At 46.5% G+C, this 22,724-nt stretch overlaps 1 protein-coding gene across 2 annotated transcripts in view; it reads left to right on the top strand.

The window, feature by feature from the left end:
- The first annotated feature begins 330 nt into the window (after positions 1-330).
- Positions 331-22,724, top strand: part of ttll7 (tubulin tyrosine ligase-like family, member 7) — a 298,339-nt gene continuing 275,945 nt past the window's right edge. The window contains exons 1-2 of one of the 2 annotated variants that reach the window (XM_085983505.1): positions 331-457; positions 17,762-17,927. In XM_085983505.1, coding sequence (XP_085839631.1) covers positions 17,903-17,927 — 25 coding nt within the window. In that variant the 5' untranslated portion in view covers positions 331-457; positions 17,762-17,902. Of the gene's footprint in view, positions 458-17,758; positions 17,928-22,724 lie in introns of both variants that reach the window. The other variant, XM_085983503.1, reaches the window with a different exon arrangement.

The following is a 22,724-nucleotide window of genomic DNA, read 5'->3' as shown; positions in this document are numbered from 1 at the left end:
TGAATGGCGGAGCAGGCTCGAGGGGCCGAATGTCCTACTCATGCTCCTACATCATATGTTCTTATGTTTCTTCTTATTTACTCTATCAAAACCCTTCAAAGCATTGTTACTGTACTTTTTTTAAGATTACATAAACTATGATAAACATTATTTGCCACACCCACTGAAGTAAACAGCGTCATAGACTATTTATGGCAGGGCAGGGTCCACAGCCTCCAGCAACCCAACATCATGGGCTATTTGTGGCAGAATAGGATCCAAAGCCTTCGGAGGCCGAGCATCATGAACTATTTATGGCAGCACAGAGTTCAGAGTTTTCTTTCTGACGGGACATTTAATAACTATTTACAACTGAAGCTGAGTCTGGCTCCTGCTGTGCTGAGCACTGTAATCACCTCCCGAGTCGATGGAACTACTTCAGTGAGCCACCGCTTACGCTACTGCTCCCTGCACTGTGGTAAGTTAGCGTAAAGAATTAAACCTTTAACTATCTTCAAATGTTATGAAATGAATTTGCTGGTTTAAAAATATAAGTGTACTGTGAACTGGATAAAGGAACTGTGAGTTGACATGTGCTCGAGAATAGCCCCTCTTGTCTAGGGGGAGACAAAAAGACTTGCACCTTTCATGAAGAGTTAACTACTTGGCAGTTCATGCCTTTGAAAGTCCGGTAATTGTTGTTCTGGAGTCAATGCAGCCGGCATTTTGAGCACAGCGCACAGGGTGCGATGAATGAGCAGTTAATTGGGCTTACTTTTGACTGTGTTGGTTGAGGGTGGAATGTTGGCCATGGGCATTGGGTGAATTCCCTGCTCTTCAATTCATTAAAACGCCCGCCAGAATGGGGCAGATGGAGCCTGGGTTCAGTGCTTCATCTGAAGGGCAATGGTTCCAACAATGCAGCACTCCCTCAGTGCTGCACTGGAGTGTCAGCCTAGATGTACACTTAAGTTCAGGACTGGGGCCTTAAGCCACAGCAGCCTTGCACCATGAAGTGAGATCTTATTTTTTTGAGGAGGGGGTTAAACTCTGCTTCATAATCCTCCATTTGTCGTGAATGTGGTTAAAAAAAATGTGATCTAATCAATAGTTCCTCTTTTAAAATATACTTTAACATATCCAGGCTTTCTGGTTGAAAATGGACTATAGTTTTTGTTAAAATATTTGTCATGCAGTGTTAGCTGTTAAGGACCATGGGCAAAATATTCCTCTCTGTGATGCTGTCTCCGGGGAGTTTCCAGTGGCAGCATTTCAAGTACTGATGGCTGTTTAGTTTTCACCCGAATCAATATATACCCGTGCATCCTATTTCTTATCTCTAACCTGCTGGTGTTAACGGAAACCACCCAGATGGAATGCTATTTCTTTCAATGTGTTGAATTGGCTGGAGTCTGCCTTAATTAGCGAACTTATTTTTGAGTGTTCTGTAAGACTGTAATGAAGGCTGCCTCGTAAAATGGGTCTTGACCCCACCACCCCGACGTCCCTTTTGGAACGAGTGGGTGCACCAGCCATTTCACTACTGCTGGAAGAATTTAGGCCGCCACCTTCGCGGCACATAGGTACAGGAGGAGGCCATTCAGCCCCTTGAGCCTGTTCCGCCATTCAATGAGATCATGGCTGATTTGTATCATCACTCCACCTACCCACCTTGGTTCCGTAACCCTTAATACCCTTAACCTAACAAAAGTCTATCAATCTCAGTTTTGAAATTTTCAATTGACCCCCCAGCCTCAACAGCTTTTTGGGGGAGAGAGTTCCAGATTTCTACCACCCTTTGTGTGAAGGATCGATTGGGCTTATACTCGCTGGAGTTTAGAAGATTGAGAGGGGATCTCATCGAAACTTATAAAATTCTAACAGGACTGGACAGACTAGATGCTGGAAGGATGTTCCCGATGGTCGGGGAGTCCAGAACCAGGGGTCACAGTCTAAGGATAAAGGGTAAGCCATTTAGGACAGAAATGAGGAGGAATTTCTTCACCCAGAGAGTGGTGAACCTGTGGAATTCTCTACCACAGAAGGCAGTAGAGGCCAATTCATTAAATATATTCAAGAAGGAGTTGGATATATTTCTTAAGACTAAAGGGATCCAGGGATATGGAGAGAAGGCAGGGACAGGGTGCTGAATTTGGACGATCAGCCATGATCTCATTGAATGGCGGAGCAGGCTCGAGGGGCCGAATGGCCTACTCCTGCTCCTATCTTCTATGTTTCTATGTTTCTGTGTATGCTTCCTGAACGGCCTGGCTCTAATTTTAAGGTTGTGCCCCCTTGTTCTGGACTCCCCCCACCAGAGGAAATAGTTTCTCTCTATCGACCCAATCAACTCCTTTAATCATCTTAAACACCTCAAAAGCAGATCAGCCTATAATCTTCTATACTTCAACTCGTTCTCTTCTGTTTTGAAACAGGCCCATTTGAGCCTGAAATGTAAACTGGATGAGACTGGATTTGCTTTGCATTTTAATTGCTTGCACTCAGCATTTTGCTCACGGGGGGACACCAGATGGGAAGACAGGATTGATCCATTTTCATGTAATCGGGAAAGCCTTTGATCCTGCTGGATGGCGTTACTGTCCTTTGCTGAGCTCATGTGTGCCCACCAAGAGCCTAATCTTATTGAAATTACTGTAGGATCAGTGGGTTTTTTGTCGAGGGTTTTACATTTGATGGCCGCATTAAAGACAGTACGATAAAGAGTGCTGACAATCATTGAAGTCCCCGAGGGCAATATTTCACAGCAGTGAAACTATTGCCCCACAACCCTCCGAGATCTCTGAGCTCCTCCAATTCTGGCCTCTTGAGCGTCCCTGATTTTAATCGCTCCAGCATTGGCAGCCGTGCCTTCAGTTGCCCTGGCCCTAAGCTCTGGAATTCCCTGCCTAAGCCTCCCCGTCTCTCCAGCTCTCTTTCTTCCTTTAAGGTGCTCCTTAAAACCTACCTCTTTGACCAAGCTTTTGGTCACCTGCCCTAATTTCTCCTTATGTGGCTCGGTGTCAATTTTTGTTTGATAATCGCTCCTGTGAAGCGCCTTGGGAAGTTTCACTACATTAAAGGCGCTATATAAATACTAGTGGTTGTTGTTATTGCCAAATAATCCTTCTTTGCATTCTGTCACGTGGGACAATTGTGAATGGGAGCTCAGCAATGTGCATAAAGTGATTAGCACCCAATGTTGGTCTGTTACCAAATATTCAGCACCATTTAATGAGTCAAATTCCAAAAAGATTGCATTATCTTCAATAATATAATTCCCATTTCAAAGGATGTTTCCTCTGTGTACAGGAGTAGGCTATTTGGCCCCTCGAGCCTGCTCCGCCATTCAATGCGATCATGGCTGATCATCCGAGTTCAGTACCCTGTCCCTGCATTCTCCTCATACTCCTTGATCCCTTTAGCCTTAAGAAACATATCCAACTCCTTCTTGAATATATTTAATGAATTGGCCTCTACTGCCTTCTGTGGTAGAGAATTCCACAGGTTCACCACTCTCTGGGTGAAGACATTCCTCCTCATTTCTGTCCTAAAAGGCTTACCCCTTATTCCTACACACTTGGTTTGAGCATAAAGCAAGGCTTTAATCAACTTGTTTCAGAACATGGAGGTCTAGTTGTACTCCACTAGTTCCTTGTCTTACAAAATGTCCCTGGCAAGCTGGGGCCGACGCCCGAGTATTTATACTCCTTGGATGGCGCCACCAGCTGGCCGTCCAGCGTTATTTCACGAGTAGTTTCTTGATGAATGATGAGATTTATAACACTGTGTATGCAGTGCTGATCAGTTTGAAAGTTTCAGTCTATCTTCAGTGTTGTCACTGTCAACATCATCGAGAAACCTGAAATCAGTGACCTCTGCTGGAACATGTGAGTGTGCATGCTTGTGGTGTGTGTGTGCCCGCGAGGTGGGTGGACCTGATGTGTGTGAGTGCGGTTGCACGTATGTGTGTGTGTGTGTGTGTATGTGTGTGAAGGATTCCAGTTGAGAACATCCTTATTTTCAAATCCCTCCATGGCCTCGCCCCTCCCTATCTCTGTAATCTCCTCCAGCCCCACAACCCCCCGAGATATCTGCGCTCCTCTAATTCTGCCCCTCTTGAGCAGTCCTGATTTTAATTGTTCAACCACTGGTGGCCGTGCCTTCAGCTGCCTGGGCCCTAAGCTCTCAAATTCCCTGCCTGAACCTCTCGCCTCTCTACCCCTCATTCCTCCTTTAAGATGCTCCTTAAAACCTACCTCTTTGACCAAGCTTTTGGTCATCTGCCCTAATTTCTCTTTATGTGGCTCGGTGTCAAATTTTGTTCGATAACACTCCTGTGAAACACCTTGGGACGTTTTACTACGTTAAAGGCACTATATAAATGCTAGTTGTTTGTTGTCGAGAGACGGGTTTTGAGGAGGTCTTTTTAGGTGGAGAGAGAGGTAGGAAGTGCGAAAGGGTTAGGGAGAGACCCAGAGTGTAGTCCAAGGTGGCTAAAAGATCAGCCATGGAAGGTGACGTGGAGGGAGGGGATACACATCAAGAGCCAGGATCAGAAGAGCGGAGGTCGTGAGCTGGCACACAGGGATGGAGGCAACTTCAGAGATTGGATGGGGTGAGGCTGTGAAGAGATTTGAGAATGACGATGAAGATAATTCATTTGATAAATTGAGGGGCGAGGGCAAAGGTGCTGGATGAGTGTGACCCAGTGTAGGATTGATTGAAAGCGGGCCGTGAGGTCTTGGATGAATTGTAGCTTATGCAATGCAGAGCTTGGGAGGTCACCAAGGAGCATAATTGGAGAAGTCAAACATTGAGATGATGACTGCGAGGATGTGGTTGTGGAAAAATGTAGCATTTTGCCCATGGGGTGACTTCATTATGGTACTTTCAGGATGAAAGAAGTAACACAGCCTAGGATCGGTGTGTTTCATTATGCCAGTGTATCCATTCCTAGAGGCAAACAGGCCCTTTTGATAGAATCATAGAACAGTACAACACAGAAGGAGGCCATTCAACCCATCAAGTCTGCGCCGGCTCTTTCGAAGACCAATCCAGTTAGTCCCACTCCCCCGCTCTTTCCCCATATCTCTGCAATTTTTTCTCCTTCAAGTATTTATCCAATTCCTTTTTGAAAGCCACGATTGAATGTGCCTCCACCACCCTATCAGGCAGTGCATTCCAGATTCTAATCACTCGCTGCATAAAAAAGTTTTTCCTCATGTCGCCTCTGGTTCTTTTGCCAATCACCTTAAATGTGTGCCCTCTGTTTATCGACCCTTCAGCCATAAAGTTTTTCTTTATTTACTCCATCGAAACCTTTTATGATTTTGAACACCTCTATCAAATCTCCTCTGAGTCTTCTCTGCTCCCAGGAGAACATCCCCAGCTTCTCCAGTCTATCCACGTAACTGTAATCCCTCATCCCTGGAACTCTTCGAGTAAATCTCTTCTGCACCCTCTCCAAAGCTTTCAAGTCCTTCCTTATTATTAACACATTATCATGTGTTAATAATAGTTAATTGCAAAGCCATTTGTCTTGATAGCACCTAATAGCTGGTTGCTGGGCATTGGGAACAGTCCATTAAGACTAAAGGATTTTGCGGTCTGGTGATAAGTGGATTTGAATCTGGCATTTATTAGATAGTGACACCGCAGCAGCTGGGCCCTGTAATTGCAGGAGTTCGGTTTGCCTTTGAGTATAAGTTTAATTGGCTGCTTTATTTGATTTTGAGAGATACATTTTGGGCCTATACTCATTGGAGTTTAGAAGAATGAGAGGTGATCTTATTGAAACATATAAGATACTGAGGGGGCTCGACAGGGTAGATGCAGAGAGGATGTTTCCCCTCGTGGGGGAATCTAGAACTAGGGAGCATAGTTTCAGGATAAGGGGTCGCCCATTTAAAACGGGGATGAGGAGGAATTTCTTCTCTCAGAGGGTCGTGAATCTGGAATTCTCTACCCCAGAGAGCTGTGGAGGCTGGGTCTTTGAATATATTTAAGGTGGAGATAGACAGATTTTTGAAAGGTAAGGGGGTCAAGGGTTATGGGGAGCGGGCAGGGAAGTGGAGTTGAGGCCAAGATCAGATCAGCCATGATCTTATTGAATGGCGGAGCAGGCTCGAGGGGCCGAATGGCGGAGCAGGCTCGAGGGGCCGAATGGCCGACTCCTGCGCCTATTTCTTATGCTCTTATGTTAAGGATGCAAAATATTTTAATAAACACAAGCTACAGTTTTAAAAGAAAGCATATTTTCATGCATCTCCCCCACACTATATCCAAGGCACAAAGGTTTAGAAAGTCAAGTGTTTATCAATATAGAAAATCTTGCCTCATGAAACTGCAGCTGGATTATCGACAGAAATCTATAATCGGTAGCTACAACAATTTGCATTTATATAGCGCCTTTAATGTAGTAAAACGTCCCAAGGTGCTTCGCAGGAGTGATTGTCAAAGAAAAATTTGACACCGAGCCACATAAGGAGCTACTAGGACAGATGACCAAAAGCTGGGTCAAAAAGGGAGCTTTTAAGGAGCGTCTTAAAGAAGGCGAGGTCAATAGATTGTTGGGCACTAATGGAATCAAGGGATATGGGGATCGGGCGGGAAAGTGGAGTTGAGGTATAAGTTCAGCCATGATCTTATTGAATGGCGGAGCAGGCTCGAGGGGCCGGACGGCCTACCTACTCCTGCTCCTATTTCTTATGTTATTAGAGAGGCGGAGAGGTTTAGGGAGGGAATTCCAGAGCTTAGAGCCCAGGCAGCTGAAGGCACAGCCGCCAACGGTGGAGCTATGAAAATAGGGGATGCGCAAGAGGCCGGAATTGGTTTATAAATCATGGCAATACATAGAAAGTAAGCAAATAGCAATATAATCTCTAAAAAAACAAAAGCAAACCAAAGGAACGACAACATCCAGTCACCAACAGTACTTTGCACCACTTTTTAAAAAAATGACTGGATTGGCCTAGTGTTTTAATCATTGAGGGATTTCCTATCTTCCTGCTAAATCTTCAAAGGGTTCAGGATATCGTAGCTTCATAAGAATCATAGAATAATACAGCTTGGACGGAGGCCATTCGGCCCACCGTGCCTGTGCCGGCTCTTTGAAAGAGCTTTCAAGTTAGTTCCCACTCCCTCTGCTCTTTCCCCAGAGCCCTGCAGATTTTTCCTGATATATTTCAGTGAGTATGCTCCCAGTTCACCAGTTCTTCTGCGATCACCAAGAGCCAGGCAGCGGACTCGAGAGTGAGAAGTCCGAGAACCTCACATAATGTTATCATTAAGGGAAGCGATCTCAGGTGCTTTATTATTAAGGGCATTAATATTATAGCCATTACTGAGACATGGCTGAAAGAAGGGGCAGGAATGGCAGCTCAACATTCCTGGTTACAGGGTTTTCAGACGAGATAGAGAGGGGGGTTAAAAAGGAAGGGGAGTCGCAGTATTGATTAAAGAAACAACTACAGCGGTGAGGAGGGAGGATATCTTAGAAGGATCATCAAATGAGGCCATATGGGTTGAACTAAAGAACAAAAAAGGGGCAATCACAATGCTGGGAGTGTATTAAAGACCCCCAAATAGTCAGAGGGAGATAGAAGAGCAAATTTGTAGGCAAATTTCTGACAAGTGCAAAAAACAATAGGGCAGCAATAATTGGGGATTTCAATTACCCTAATATTAACTGGGATAGAATCAATGTAAAAGGTATAAAGGGCACAGAATTCCTAAATTGCATTCTGGAAAACTTTTTTAGTCAATACGTAGCAAGCCCAACAAGGGGGGGTGGGTGCAATTCTGGATTTAGTTTTAGGGAATGAAGCTGGGCAGGTGGAAGGAGTATCAGTGGGAGAGTATTTTTATGATAGTGATCATAATTCAGTTAGATTTAGCATAATTATGGATAAGGACAAAGAAAAAACAGGAGTAAGGGGGACCCCGAGCTTCCAGTCGCCTGTCATTTTAATTCACCGCTCCATTCCCACTCGGACCTCATCGTCCTTGGCCTCTTGCATTGTTCCACAGAAGCTCAACGTAAACTCGAGGAACAGCACCTCATCTTCCGATTAGACACTTTACAGCCTTCCGGACTCAATATCGAGTTCAACAATTTCAGATCATAACCTCGGCCCCTTTTACATTTTTACTTATATTTTTTATCCACACCTTTGTTTTGGTTTTTCCCTCCCCCCCACTTTCCTTTTTTTCTCTCTCCCACATGGCAGCTGTCTCCCATTCTGCCAGCGCATTTCACACCTAATCTAGAGCTGTCTTTTGTCTCCACTAGTCCTATCACCATCTCGTCTCATTTTAAATACCTCTTAATGTCTCTTCTTCTCTTGTTCTCTCCCAGCCCGGCCTCTTAACCTATTTCATTCCCTGTGCCTCTTTAGTTTTGATAAAGGGTTTTGACCCGAAACGTCGACTCTAATTTCTCTCCACGGATGTTGCCTGGCCTGCTGAGTTTTTCCAGCATTTTCTGTTGTTAGTAAGGGTTCTAAATTGGGGGAAAGGCCAATTTTACTAGGTTGAGAAGTGATTTAGCAAAAGTGGACTGGAAACAGTTACTTGAAGGTGAATCAGTGTAAGAGCAGTGGGAGGCATTCAAGAGGGAGATACATGGAGTTGAGGGTGAACATATTCCCACAAAGAAAAAGGGTAGAACTGCCAAATTTAGAGCCCCCTGGATGACAAGGTACATACAGGGTAAGATAAGACAAAAAAGGGAAACTATTATGTCCGTGTATGATTGAGACACGGACAGCAGGAGTTGAACAAAACAAGTCTTTACTGATTGAAGTCAATCGGGAAACTGAAACTACAGAGGCTCACGAGCGCCTTTTATACAGGGGTGGCCACTGCCGGTACTGCAGTCTGAGACCAGTTATTCTCTTAAAGGTACATACACAACAATTCCTCCCCTTTTAGATAAACAGTACATAACATTCATTTAACAACTAAAGGATAACTAATTACAATCACAATTACGGTTGCTAGATACATTGGTTAAGTTTAAGCAATTATAAGTTCATTCTTTGAGGAGGCTTCCTGATTCTGTCTGGATAACGCCTCTTTGGGGTATCAGGTTCTTCTGGCAATGTTGAGTCGGGATCAATGTCGTTGTTTGGTTCATCTGCTTCCAATATCTCCGATTCTGCGGTAGCTGCAATTGGTATGTTGATTTCATTGCCAGGTGTATCAGATCGTGGTGTGGAGTTGACGTTTTCCAGTGACTCTAGAATCTGGTCAGCATGGCGTCTTACAATGCTCTCTCCAACGTCCACGGTATACATGAGAGGTCCTTGGCGTGTACAAATCGTTCCTGGCTGCCATTTCTCAGTGCGGCAGTCCCGGGCCAAAACTGGTTGACCTATCTTAAAACTCCTGGTCGGCCTTTCATTCATATTCTGAAACTGCCTGTTCTCCACATCTCTTCGGACGTTTGGCATAACCAAATCCAAGCGGCATCGTAGTCTTCGATTGAAGAACATCATGGCTGGAGTTTGGTTGGTAACCGCATGTGTCGCATTCCGGTAGGCAAACAAGAAGTTGTCCACCTTGTGTTGTAGGGGTATATCTTCATTACACATTGCCTTGATAGCCTTCTTGAATGTTTGAACAAACCTCTCGGCCAATCCATTAGTGGCTGGATGATATGGGGCAGATGTGTAATGCTTAACACCATTGTTCTTTAAGAACCTCCGGAACTCTTCAGACACAAACTGTGGTCCATTGTCAGAGCAAATCTGTTCAGGCAGACCATTCCTGGCGAACATGGTTCGTAAAACTGTGATAGTTTTTTCCGTGGTGGTTGAGGACATTTTTATTACCTCTGGCCACTTTGAATGTGCTACCACCGCAATTAAAAACATCGAGTCCATGAAGGGACCAGCAAAATCAATGTGCACCCTTTGCCATGGAGATGAGGGCCACTCCCATGGATGTAGAAGAGCTTGTGGTGGGGCGTTTTGGACCTTCTGGCATCCTGCACAGCTCTTGGTCATCTCTTCGATTTCTCTATCGATTCCCGGCCACCACACAAATGCTCTGGCTAAGTTCTTCATTTTTACCCCACCCAGATGACCCTCATGAAGCTCATTGAGCACTCTATCCGTCAACTTAGGTGGAATTACTACTCTGGATCCACACATCAAGGTTCCTCTGCACACTGACAGCTGTTCTCTTCTCGGCGAGAATGCTGGCAGCAGTGGTTCACCATGTGCTGGCCATCCCTTCACCGTTAAATCATAGACCCGTGATAGTGTCAGGTCATTCCGTGTTTCCTTTTCTATGTTTGCATTCGTCACAGGGAGACATTCGACTATGGTCGAGTGGAATAACTCCAGTGGATCCACTGCAAGGTCTTCTTCCACCGTCGGCAACGGTAGGCGCGACAATCCATCAGCATTCCCATGCCGTTTAGTTCCTTTGTACTCAATGTCATATTGGTGTGCCCCTAGGAAAAGGGACCACCTCTGCAGCCGTTGCGCTGTCATTATCGGTACGCCCTTCTGAGGGTTGAAAATGGAGACAAGAGGTTGATGATCGGTTAGTAGAGTAAATTTTTGACCGTGCAGGTAGTGATTGAACTTCTTCACCCCCCACACTAGGATGAGGGCCTCTCTGTCAATCTGGGCGTAGTTACGCTCGGCAGAAGTTAACGAGCGTGACGCAAAAGCTATCGGCCTCTCTAAACCATCAAGGAATTTATGTGACAGTACCGCCCCAATGCCGCAGGGAGATGCATCACACGCCAGTCTGATCGGCAGTGCTGGGTTGTAGTGAGCCAATACTTCTCTTGAAGTGATTAAGTCCTTACTCTTCTGAAAGGCCCGCTTACAGTCATTGCTCCATTTCCATGCTACTCCCGTTCGTAGCAGGGCGTTCAGTGGGTGCAGAATCGTCGACAAATTCGGCAAAAACTTATGGTAGTAATTCACCAATCCGAGGAATGACCTCAGTTGCGACACATTTTCAGGTGCTGGGGCCTTAACAACCCCTTCAATTTTGTCAGGGGACTTATGTAACCCCTCTTCATCAATCACGTGGCCACAATACGATATCTGTTTCTTAAAAAACTTGCACTTGGGGCGGTTGGCTCATAGCCCATGTTCCCGTAGTCTAGTGAGCACCTGTTCTAGGTTGTTAAGGTGTTCACTGTCATCTTCACCTGTCACAAGGATGTCGTCCAAGTAACACTGAGTCCCCAGAATCCCTTGCAGGACTTGTTCCATCGCTCTTTGCCATATCGCCGGAGCCGATGCTACTCCGAATACCAATCGATGATACTGGTAAAGACCTTTGTGAGTGTTTATCGTGAGATACTTCCTAGAGGATTCTTCAACCTCCATCTGCAAATATGCTTGTGCTAGGTCAATTTTTGTAAAACGCTTCCCTCCAGACAGTGAGGCGAAGATGTCTTCTATCCTTGGAAGAGGATATTGTACTGTGTGAAGGACTGGGTTCACCGTCACGTTGAAATCCCCACTGATGCGAACCTTCCTTGGCTCCTCAGACTTATTGCTTAACATTTTCTTCATGACAGGAATGATGGGTGTCGCCCACTCGCTCCAGTCGACCTTAGACAACACGCCTGCCTTCTCCAGAATCTCCAGCTCTGCCGCGATGGCTGGGCGAATTGCATATGGTACCGGTCTTGCTTTGAAAAACTTGGGAATTGCATTCTCCTCTATTTTTATCGAGGCGGTTACGCCTTTAAGCATGCCCAGTTCTTGTTGAAATACCTCTTTGGCGTTAGCTAAGATTGTTGACAATCGTCCAGGAGTGACGTCTTCATCTTTTTTACCGTCCGCCGTCATTGCATGAATGGAGTGCCAATCTAAGCTTATCTTCCTGATCCATTCATGTCCCAATAATGGTGGCCCACCATTTTGCAGTATGTAGAGATACAATTTCCATATATTCTTGCCGTTGTATTCGACAGGCACCCTTATTTTTCCTCTGGGGTATACTTTTTGCCCCGTATACGTCGTCAAGACGATGGATGTCTCTCTCAAGGATATGTGTGAGAATAGCCGCTCGTAGTCTCGTCGATTCATGACGGTTAGCGCTGATCCTGTATCCAATTCCATTTTAACTTGGGACCCTGCTATCGTGAGGGTGACCCAAATGGTTCGGTGATCCTCTTTTGCGATTACATTGTGAAGTTTGAGACAGCTTAGTCTCCTGTTCCCGGATTCACTATCGCTCATCTGGTCTTCGGAACTACTGTCCGTCATCTTTTGTACTTTCTTGTACGGTTCCTTAGTAGCCTTTTTGTTGTCGCTGGTCTTCTTCCCAGACCTGCAAACTCGTGCAATGTGTCCCATTTTCCTGCATTGCCTGCATATTTTGTCCTTGGACCAGCAGTCCTTCTGGTCATGGTTAGTTCTGCCGCAGCAATAACATTTTGCAAATCCCCATGTCATTTCGTGGGTGCCGTATCCCTGTGGCTTTTGTTGAATTTCCGCAGCTCCCCTGGCTGCTGCTTCGTACGATACTGCCACGCTGAAAGCCTTATCTAGCGTCAACTCTTTCTCTGAGAGTAACTTCTTCTGTGTTCCTTCACTCAGGAGTCCACAGACAAATTTGTCCCATAGGGTATCTGCCAGTCCTGCTCCGAACTGGCAGTGCTTTGATAGCTTGCGTAGTTCCGTAAGGTACTCAGCATTGCTCTCATCTTTATGCTGAGTTCTCCTGTGGAATTTAAATCTTTCTGCTATCAACAGCGGTGCAGGGTTTAGGTGTTCCTGTAGGACAGCAACAATTTTGTTAAAACTCTTCGCCTTCGGTTTGGCTGGAGTAATCAGGTCCCGCAATAGGCCGTACGTTCTAGCACCCATTAAGTTTAGCAATACCGATGCCTTTTTCTCATCGGCTATTTCGTTTGCCTCGCAACATACCTCGACTCTTTCCACATACGTGGTCCAGTCCTCTATTGTATTGTCAAAGGCAGTGATACAGCCAGTCTTCGGCATCTTGAAAATCTAAAATGGCGCCTCCCGCGCGCTTTGCCTTCTTCCCCGATTTAACAAAATGGCGCCTCCCGCGCTTTGCCTTCTTCCCCGCTGATTAAGATGGCGCCTCCCGCGCTTTGCCTTCTTCCCCGCTGTTGCTAGCGCTGCTTTCCGCGGTTTCCGTTGCAACCTGCAGCTCCTCGCGGTTTCCTGTGCGTTTAATATTTCTTTTTTAAAAATTATTTTCCCATCGTGGAACAACCCTGTGGGACTCTTGCCTCCCTCTTCTCGGGTCTATATGCAGCCCGGCTTCGTAGCACCGGCCGCGCCCTGTGTGCTCCACCCTCTCTCCTCTTCCTGACAACGCTGCTCGGCCCCGTTGCAAGCCACCCGCTCGAGTTCACGACCGCCGCAGCCCAGGAAGGATCAGTGTACTACCTGCCACCAGCCCAATTAGCGGAAGCACCGTCGACAGGAACCAGGCCCCGCTATTGACAGCTTCTCCAGCAATCTTCAACTCCGCTAACACAGGGGCGGATGCCCACGGTCGACGCCCGTTTCTACTGCTTCTTTCTTCCTTCTGGCCTCGACCTCTGCTCACTTCGCTGCAGGAATGGATCCCAGAGGTGGTGCAGACTGCAAGTAAGTTCGTATCTGCTCGTCGCCAGTATTATGTCCGTGTATGATTGAGACACGGACAGCAGGAGTTGAACAAAACAAGTCTTTACTGATTGAAGTCAATCGGGAAACTGAAAACAACAGAGGCTCACTAGCGCCTTTTATACAGGGGTGGTCACTGCCGGTACTGCAGTCTGAGACCAGTTATTCTCTTAAAGGTACATACACAACAGAAACCTATATCAGATATCGTGAGCTCAATACTGTAGAAAGCCTAGAAGAGTATAGAAAGTGTAGGGGTGAAATTAAGAAGGAAATTAGTAAAGCAAAAAGAGGGCATGAAAATATACTGGCAAGTAGAATCATAGAAAACCCAAAGATCTTTTATAATTACATAAAGAGCAAGAGGATAACTGAGGAAGGAGTCGGGCCTATCGGGGACCAAACTGGTGATCTATGTGTGGAGGAGGAGGATGTGGGGAAGGTCCTTAATGAATACTTTGCAGCTGTATTCACAAAAGAGGGGGACAAAGCTGACGTTAAAGTTAAGGAGGAAGATAGTGAAATATTGGACGGGATAAACATAGTAGGAGAGGAAGTATTGAGGGGTTTAGCATCCTTAAAAGTAGATAAATCGCCAGGGCCGGATGAAATATATCCGAGGCTATTAAAAGAAGCAAGGGAGGAACTTGCGGAGGCTCGGACCATCATTTTCCAATCCTCCCTGGCTACAGGAGTGGTGCCAGAGGACTGGAGAACTGCTAACGTTGTACCATTGTTTAAAGAGAGAGGAAGGGATAAACCGAGCAATTACAGGTCAGTTAGTTTAACCTCGGTGGTGGGAAACTTACTGGAATCAATTCTGAGGGACAGTATAAACCTTCATTTAGAAAGACACAGATTAATCAAGGACAGTCTGCATGGTTTTGTTAAGGGAAGGAAAAGTATGAGGTGATGCATTTGGGGAGGGGCAACAAGGCAAGGGATGGGAACTACACAATTAGGGGGAGGATACTGAGAGGAGTGGAGGAACTGAGGGACTTTGGAGTGTATGTCCACAGATCCTTAAAGGTATCAGGACAGGTCGCTAAAGTAGTTAAAAAGGGGTACGGAATGCTCTCCTTTATTAGCTGAGGCATAGAATATAAGAGCAGGGAAGTTATGCTAGAACTGTATAAAACACTGGTTAGGCCACAGCTAGAGTACTGCATGCAGTTCTGGTCAGCACATTACAGGAAGGATGTGATTGCATCGGCGAGGGTACAGAGGTGATTTACGAGGATGTTGCCAGGACTGGAAAACTTTAGCTATGAGGAAAGATTGGATAGGCTGGGGTTGTTTTCCTTGGAACAGAGGAGGCTGAGGGGAGATTTAATTGATATGCATAAAACTATGAGGGGCCTAGATAGAGTGGATAGAAAGGACCTATTTCCCTTAGCAGAGAGGTCAAGAACCAGGGGGCATAGATTTAAAGTAGTTGGTAGAAGGATTAGAGGGGAGATGAAAAATGTTTTCACCCAGAGGGTGGTGGGGGTCTGGAACTCACTGCCCGAAAGGGTGGTCGAGGCAGAAACCCTCATCACATTTAAAAAGTACTTGGATATGCACTTGAAGAGCCGTAACCCACAGGGCTACAGACCTGGTGCTGGAAGGTGGGATTAGGCTGGGTAACGCTTTTCCGACCGGCGTGGACACGATGGGCCGAATGGCCTCCTTCTGTGTCGTAATTTTTCTATGATTCTAATGAAGGGTACATTTCTTAAAATTACTTTGTGTGTTTGGGGAGGAATAAATATGTTCTGTAAATCATGCTAAGTTGCTGCAGTGGCTCTTGCTACTGTCCCACTCTTATTCTTAATATACTTGTTCTGCAGTTTATGGCTTAAGCCAGGGTATGAAAGATTGTTTATTCTACTGCCATGGGAATCTCCAGTAAAAGTAATACAGCGCCAAGAGATTCTATTCGAACTGAGTTGTTACATGTGCAGTGACTGGGATTGTTCTCGGTAGAGCACGATGGGCTGAATGGCCTCCTTCTGTGCTGTATCACTCTATGATGGCTAGATATTGGCCAGGTAAAAGTGCACACTGATTTGTAGGGAGTGAGAGACGGCTCACGGGAGCGTTGCTGAGCGCGAGACAAATATCTGTTTCAAAATCCTGGACCAAATAACAAGAGGGTTTCAACAGCAGTTGAGATGAGGTAAAGGTGCAGGCGGCCAATTTTGTGGAGGTGGAAATAAGCGATCTTGGTGATGGGTAGGACCTTGTGGACCCCCAGCCAAGTCATCCGGGCAGTTGAGACAATCGTTGACATATTTACCCGCTTGGTGCTTCATTTGTCTGCTCAGTGGGGCTGTTGTTACTCTGTCCATGCCAGCTGCTCTATTGCAGAAGATTTATAGGGCCTTGTTGGCGAATTGGGATTCCCTCGCTCGTCATTCATCAAATATTTCACACTCTGCGGTGAATGAATGAACCTTTTGACATTTATTCTGTGTAAGTGTCAAGTCTGCTGCCTGAAAAGTGTGAAGTGCTCACGATGTGTTGTGATTGGCTGCTAGTTTTTGACACTGCCAACAAAATAACATTCGCAGAAACGGCCCTTCCCAAAGTCACATGCTCCTGCGAGTGTTATCGGCAGTTGATTAATTACTTGGAAAAAGGCACTCTTCCCATTTTTTGTCACAGGCAGCAAGAACTTGGATTTATACAGTGCCTTTATGGTAGTTAAAAGTGTCCCGAGGAGCTTCACAGGAGCGATTATCAGACACTATTTGACACCGAGCCACATAAGGAGATATTAGGATAGGCTTGGTCAAAGAGGTAGGTTTTAAAGAGCGTCTTAAAGTAGGGGAGAAAGGTGGCGAGGCGGAGAGGTTTAGGGAGGGAATTCCAGAGGTTAGGGCCGAGGCAGCTGAAGGCACGGCCGCCAATGGTGGGGCAAATGGAGTGGAGGATGCACAAGAGGCCAGAGCTGAAGGAGCGCAAAGCTCTCGAAGTGTTGTAGGGCTGGAGGAGGTTACAGAGATAGGGAGGGGGCAAGGCCATGGAGGGATTTGAACAAATGGGAGAACACCTGTTTGTCAATGCAATTAACAGCTTAGGAACAGAGGAATGTACAGGACCAGAAAGGACCAATGCAGTCCTCCTGGCCAGTCCCAGTAAACGCTCAAGGAAAGTGGCATCCTCAGAAATTGTATGATTGAAAGCTACGTCCCTGAAATTCTTTCAGATGAACATATATTAATGGGGCGTTTTTGATTAGAAGAGGAGGCAGAACCAGGGGTCACAGTCTAAGGATAAGGGGTAAGCCATTTAGGACAGAAATGAGGAGGAATTTCTTCACCCAGAGAATGGTGAACCTGTGGAATTCTCTACCACAGAAGGCAGTAGAGGCCAATTCATTAAATATATTCAAGAAGGAGTTAGATATATTTCTTAAGGCTAAAGGGATCAAGGGGTATGGGGAGAAAGCAGGGACAGGGTACTGAATTTGGATGATCAGCCATGATCGCATTGAATGGCGGAGCAGGCTTGAGGGGCCGAATGGCCTACTCCTGCTCCTATCTTCTATGTTTCTATGTTTCTATGTTTAAGAGGAATTTTATCCACCCCAACTTATTCATCAGTTGCCAATTATTCCAAAGCAGGCACTATAACCGACAGAGGGCAATAAGTAGTGCAAACTGCTGACTAACCCACAGCGATGCTCTCGCGTATGAATACCCACTATTGGTTTTCATTGACTCTCTCTGTTGTGGAAATGGTTATGTGCCCAGACTGGGATGTTCTTTACTTGGAGTTTAAACAGTGTTATGATGTGATTCATGCAGCACTATTGGGGGTCGGGGGGAGGGGGGCAGAGAGAGAAAAAAAGGAGAGGCTTTTTAATGATGCTGCTGTTCTCTTGAGTGCTTACTTGCTGCACTTGCTGAGGTTTTCTAGGACAAACTTAATGTCCGTGTTGCAGCTTTTTTGTGATGTATGGTTTTGATTTGGGGAAGAGTATGGACCGGTTATTTATCCCTTTGGAGGACCCAATGCTGTGGAAGTGTGCAGACTGCAGTGCCCGTGGTTAATGCTCCAGTTTGCAGTATAGAACATGGCCTGCATCCTGTGACTTGAGATGAGCTTTTTATTTCGTGCAGGGTGTATATGTTTCGTCATGCAATGCTGATCAGTGCCCTTTTTCCTTCCAGCAGACACTGAGCGGCGTTCTGGCCTCTCGTCTGGTGCAATGGACTGACTGAAAATAAACACAAATCGTCTGGTGGATGCCTGCCCAGAAGCCTGACAGCCAGGGAGAGAGAATTCAGACTCTCGTTGCGCTCTGCCACTGAATCATGCCTTCCTTCCTTACTGATGGAGGTAAGAAGAAAAATTGCACTGTTTTAAAAATAAATATACTTTCACCTTGTCAGACACTTAAGGAAAGCGGTAGCGCCGAGCTCGGGAAATACAGAGGCCTTGCTTTTAATGTGTCAAGTGCTTGTTTTAGCAGTGAACGGTGTTTTAAAAATATACAGAGCCCTGCGGATTGTTGCTATGCTTCGGAGAGTTTGAGCCACTTTGACTGGCATCAAGTATTCACTGTGCCATGGGACAGATTGACGGTCCGGTTTAATTGGCCGTCGGCGGGGGGGCGGGGGTGTCACTGTGTCTAATGAAGGTCATGGCAAAGTTGCAGTAATTTCTTTCTCTGGGCCTCAGATGGGACCGGACTTAAATCTTAGAAATTTACGGCACGGCAGGAGGCCATTCGGCCCATCGTGCCCATGCTGGCCGAAAAAGAGCCATCCGGCCTAATCCCACTTTCCAGCTCTTGGTCCGTAGCCCTGCAGGTTACGGCACTTCAGGTGCATATCCAGGTACTTTTTAAATGTGATGAGGGTTTCTGCCTCTACCACCTTTTCAAACAGTGCGTTCCAGACCCTCATCACCCTCTGGGTGAAAAGATTTCTCCTCTAATCCTTCAACCAGTTACTTTAAATCTATGCTCCCCTGGTTATTGACCTCTCTGCTACGGCTAATAGGTCCTTCCTCTCCACTCTATCTCGGCCCCTCATCATTTTATACACCTCAATTAAGTCTCCCCTCAGCCTCCTCTTACCCTTTTCCCCCTCTGCCCCCACCCTCCATCGATGAACCTAGGAAACAACATTCGTTGCACCAAACCCGTTGCCGTTTACTTTACTATTTTCAGGCTGTGGACAATTTTTTTTATTTTTTTTAGCGTGGCACACTTGCAGCCGGTTTCAAAATCGCTGGGCAGAAATGCCAATCGGCAAACCTCACTTCTGGACGGTGAATGCCCTTGCACCACATTCCCGTGCCTGCTGTTCTTATGGAGTGCACATTAAGTTGAGCCTGCGACGATTTAATTCGATGAATCCAAAAACCGAACGAGTGGCCTGGTAAAATCTGCAGAGTCGCATTCTGTGGAAGAAGAATTCTTTGTGCGGGGGTGGGGGGATTGTTTGCGAAAAACTAGCCGCTCCTCCCATGGTGTTGCTCATCGGTGCATCAGAGGATACGGTGGTGCTACAGTGCCACCCAGTGGCTGCAACCTACAACTACAGCAACACAGGGGAACCTGTTTACATAGGAAATTCCCATGATAACCCATTATGTAGACATTTTCAGTCTTTAATGCTCGCATAAAAAGCGCGAGTAACAATCGTGACAAGAAGAAGCTAAGTTTGTGTTCAGGAAGTGTGAGCATACCCAAGATCTTTCAATAGATGGTGGTAGTGTGTTGTTACACTAAAGTGCTGCACAGCAGAGGTCTCTTCAGCCTCCGAGTGGTGAATTCCCAACCTCAGCTGGGCCAACCTGCAGTACAGGAGGAAATGGGGTACGGTAGCATAGTGGTTATGTTACTGGACTATTAATCCCGAGGCCTGGCCTAATGGTCTGGAGATATGAGTTCAAATCCCACCATGGCAGCTGGGGAATTTAAATTCAGTTAATTAAATAAATCTGGAATAAAAAAAATGCTTGCATCAGTAATAAAAAAGAGGAAATTGATGTGGAGAAGAATTGGATTTGTTTTCAGCATAGTAATTATGTGGGATATTGCATTGACCCTCTTGCTGCTCATTGTTGTTACTCTAAAAGGGGGAACACTTCAGAATATACGAGGGAGAATGACAATAGACAAAATACTTCACCCCTCCCAATCCCACTACACTAACTAGGCTGGAATCCAGAGGACCAGGGAAATGCTCACCAAACGACTTTCTTGACAGTTGTAGAGGTTTGCGATTTTGGGGTTCTCTTAGGTGTGGCGGTTGGGGCCTGCCGTACCCCGGACGTGGTGGAAGACTGCACCTGCGTTGGGTTTTCAGTCTTCGCCTGTCCACTGATGCGGTCGGGCGCGTATTGGATCTATCGGGTAAGTACCCAATTTCGTTTGGTTAGGTATAGGGTTTAGAGTCTTTTTCATCAAATCTTACCCAGGGGTAAGTCAGGATAGCTTGTAGAGTGGAAACAAACTTGCGAATCTTCGGTTTATTCCAGGTTGGTTTCTTGTTGGTCGCGGTGGCCCAATATTACCTCGTTGTTGGTAAAACAAAAGGCCTCCTTGAAAAAATGTTAACATCCCCACCGACACCTAGGAATCCCTGGCCCAAGACCGCACAAAGTGGAGGAGAAACATCCGGGAAGGCGCCGAACACTTCAAGTCTCTTCGCTGGGAGCAAGCGGAAGCCAAGCGCAGGCAGCGCAAGGAGCGCACGTCAACCCAAGCACCCCACCCACCCACCCCTTCAACCACCGTCTGCCCCACCTGTGACAGAGACTGTAGGTCCCGCATTGGACTCATCAGTCACCTGAGAACTCATTTTTAATGTGGAAGCAAGTCATCCTCGGTTCCGAGAGACTGCCTAAGAAGAAGATTGTTGTAAAAACCCATCTGGTTCACTAATGTCCTTTAGGGAAGGAAATCTGCCTTCTTTACCCGGTCTGGCCTACACGTGACTCCAGACCCACAGCAATGTGGTTGACTCTTAGCTGCCCTCTGAAGTGGGGGCTCGCCACCACCTTCTCGAGGGCAATTAGGGGTGGGCAATAAATTCTGGCCTTGCCAGCGACGCCCACGTCCCATGGATTAATTTTAAAAAAACGATGCTGAATGAAAACAAGGTGCTTCCCTACAGAGCACGAAGATTTGAAATGCTGATCGACTCAGTTTCGATCGTCACTTGTGGTGATGCAGTCCATATAATAGATTTAGCTCCCGATGATGGAGGCACGGGTTAGAGCAGAATCATAGAAGCACTGAAACCTACAGCACTGAGGAAGCCATTCGGCCCGTCGTGCCTATGCTGGCTCTTTGAAAGGACAGACGTGCTTAGTCCCACTTCCCCGCTTTTTGTCCGTAAGTTCCTCCTCCTCAAGTACCTGTCCAACTTCCTTTTAAGGTTATTGATGGAATCAGCTTCCACCACCTTTTCAGGTCGAGCGTTCCAGATCCCGACAACTCTCTGAGTGAAGTCATTTCTCCTCATCTCCCGTCTAGATCTTTTGTCAATGATTTTCAATCTATGACCTCTGGTTATTGACCCACTCGCCAGAGGGAATCGTTTTTCTTTAACTGGTATCAGCGATACAATATTGCAGCCCTTTCGCTGACCCGCACTTTGTTTGAGTGTTGGCCCCCCTCCCCTCCTCACTGGGAGCGCGGGGCTCACTGAATCTACCGCTGCATTCCAACACCCTGGGCAGGATTTTCATTGGGCCGTGGAGGCGGGATTGGAGGCGTGCGGGGGGTTAAAATCCCGAAATCGGGGGTCCCGAACCCATCCCGCCCCCAACCTGCCTCCATGCCAGTTTCAAAGGAGGCGGGAAGGGGATTAGTGCCAATTAACTGGCAGTTTTTAGCCTAATCCCTATTTTTAATGTTAAAGTGTGGGATTCCTGACGGCTCCAAACCACGCCAAGTTAGCGAGGCGGACCATCGGGATGAAGGGCTTGGAGGGTTTGAGATGTTCAGGTGAGTGATGGGTGCATGAGTGCAAAGGTAAGTGTGTTTGGTGTGTGTAAAGTGTTTAAAGAAGTTTTACATACCTTTACTTACCTTTACAGCCTTCCTTCCTTCAGGTTTCGGGAGTCCCTCATCTCACCAGCACAGAAAGCAGAATGGCCGCGATCTGTCAAAAATTGCAGCATTCAGCTTTCTGTTCCGGGGAGATCTCTAAATCATCCTGAGAGGAAGGAACTAACTTAGAATACAGATTGTCAGTGTTTGACAGCTTCAAACAGCTGTGAAACGCTGATATTTCATCTGTCAAAAGGTCTTGACAGATGAAATTTCAGTCTGTGACATCACCTGTTGCCGGGTGGCCGTTAATTGGCCTGCTGAGCCCGCTGGGTGGGCTCAACAAGGTCAATCAAGTCAAAATCACGTGGGTTGGCTAGAACTCGATGGAGGCGGGACTACAACCCCGAAAGTTGTAGTCCCGCCTCTTACCCGACGACTCAATGAAAATCCAGCCCCCTGTGTATGAAATGCTCCCCTGCTGGTAAAGCTCAAACATTAAATTGATCTGAGATTGGAAGATGATTGCACAGAGAAAAGGGTCTGTGGTTGGTGGCATGTTAGTGGTGGGACGGGGAAGCGGCACACAGGAATGTTAGTGCAGTGGCCAGGTGAGGTAGTCAAGGAAGGGTCTCCTGTGTAGTGTGGTATCAGTGTGCCTCGCTGCTGCCGTTGGATTCACCGCTGCATCTTCTTCAAGCTGTTGTTACTGCTCCTTGAAGAAATGCAGGTAGGAATGCCGCTGCCTCTATCCACAGGTGTCTCCGGTGCGACCACACCCGTTCCCTCTACTCTTCTTCCAGGAAGCATAGGTACAGGCGAATCCCCAGTGGGAAACCCATTTTGGGCCTTGTCTGAAGGGGCCAAGGAAAAGGCAGCAGTTCCACAGAAAAGTAGTTGGCAGGAGAAATCAAGATTCCTCAGAACTTTAAAGTATCAGTGTTTGTTTGGCCTTTTCCCCAGGGTCTAACAACTCCCCATGCCCTTGTACATGGGCCCGATTCCAGCCAACTGTAACTGAGGCAGGCATGATGGAAAATGGGACATATCACATCACCACATCATTAATGCCGTCTTTAAATCGGCCGTCTGCGGACATTACGCTGGATGATTGGGCAGGGATCCGG

This window comes from Somniosus microcephalus, chromosome 3 (genome assembly GCF_052327205.1).
Source record: "Somniosus microcephalus isolate GS21.2 chromosome 3, FLI_Smic_1.0, whole genome shotgun sequence".
Taxonomy (NCBI): Eukaryota; Metazoa; Chordata; class Chondrichthyes; order Squaliformes; family Somniosidae; genus Somniosus; species Somniosus microcephalus.
Note: the sequence above shows the minus strand (reverse complement) of the source record. Positions and strands in the feature narration are given on the sequence as shown.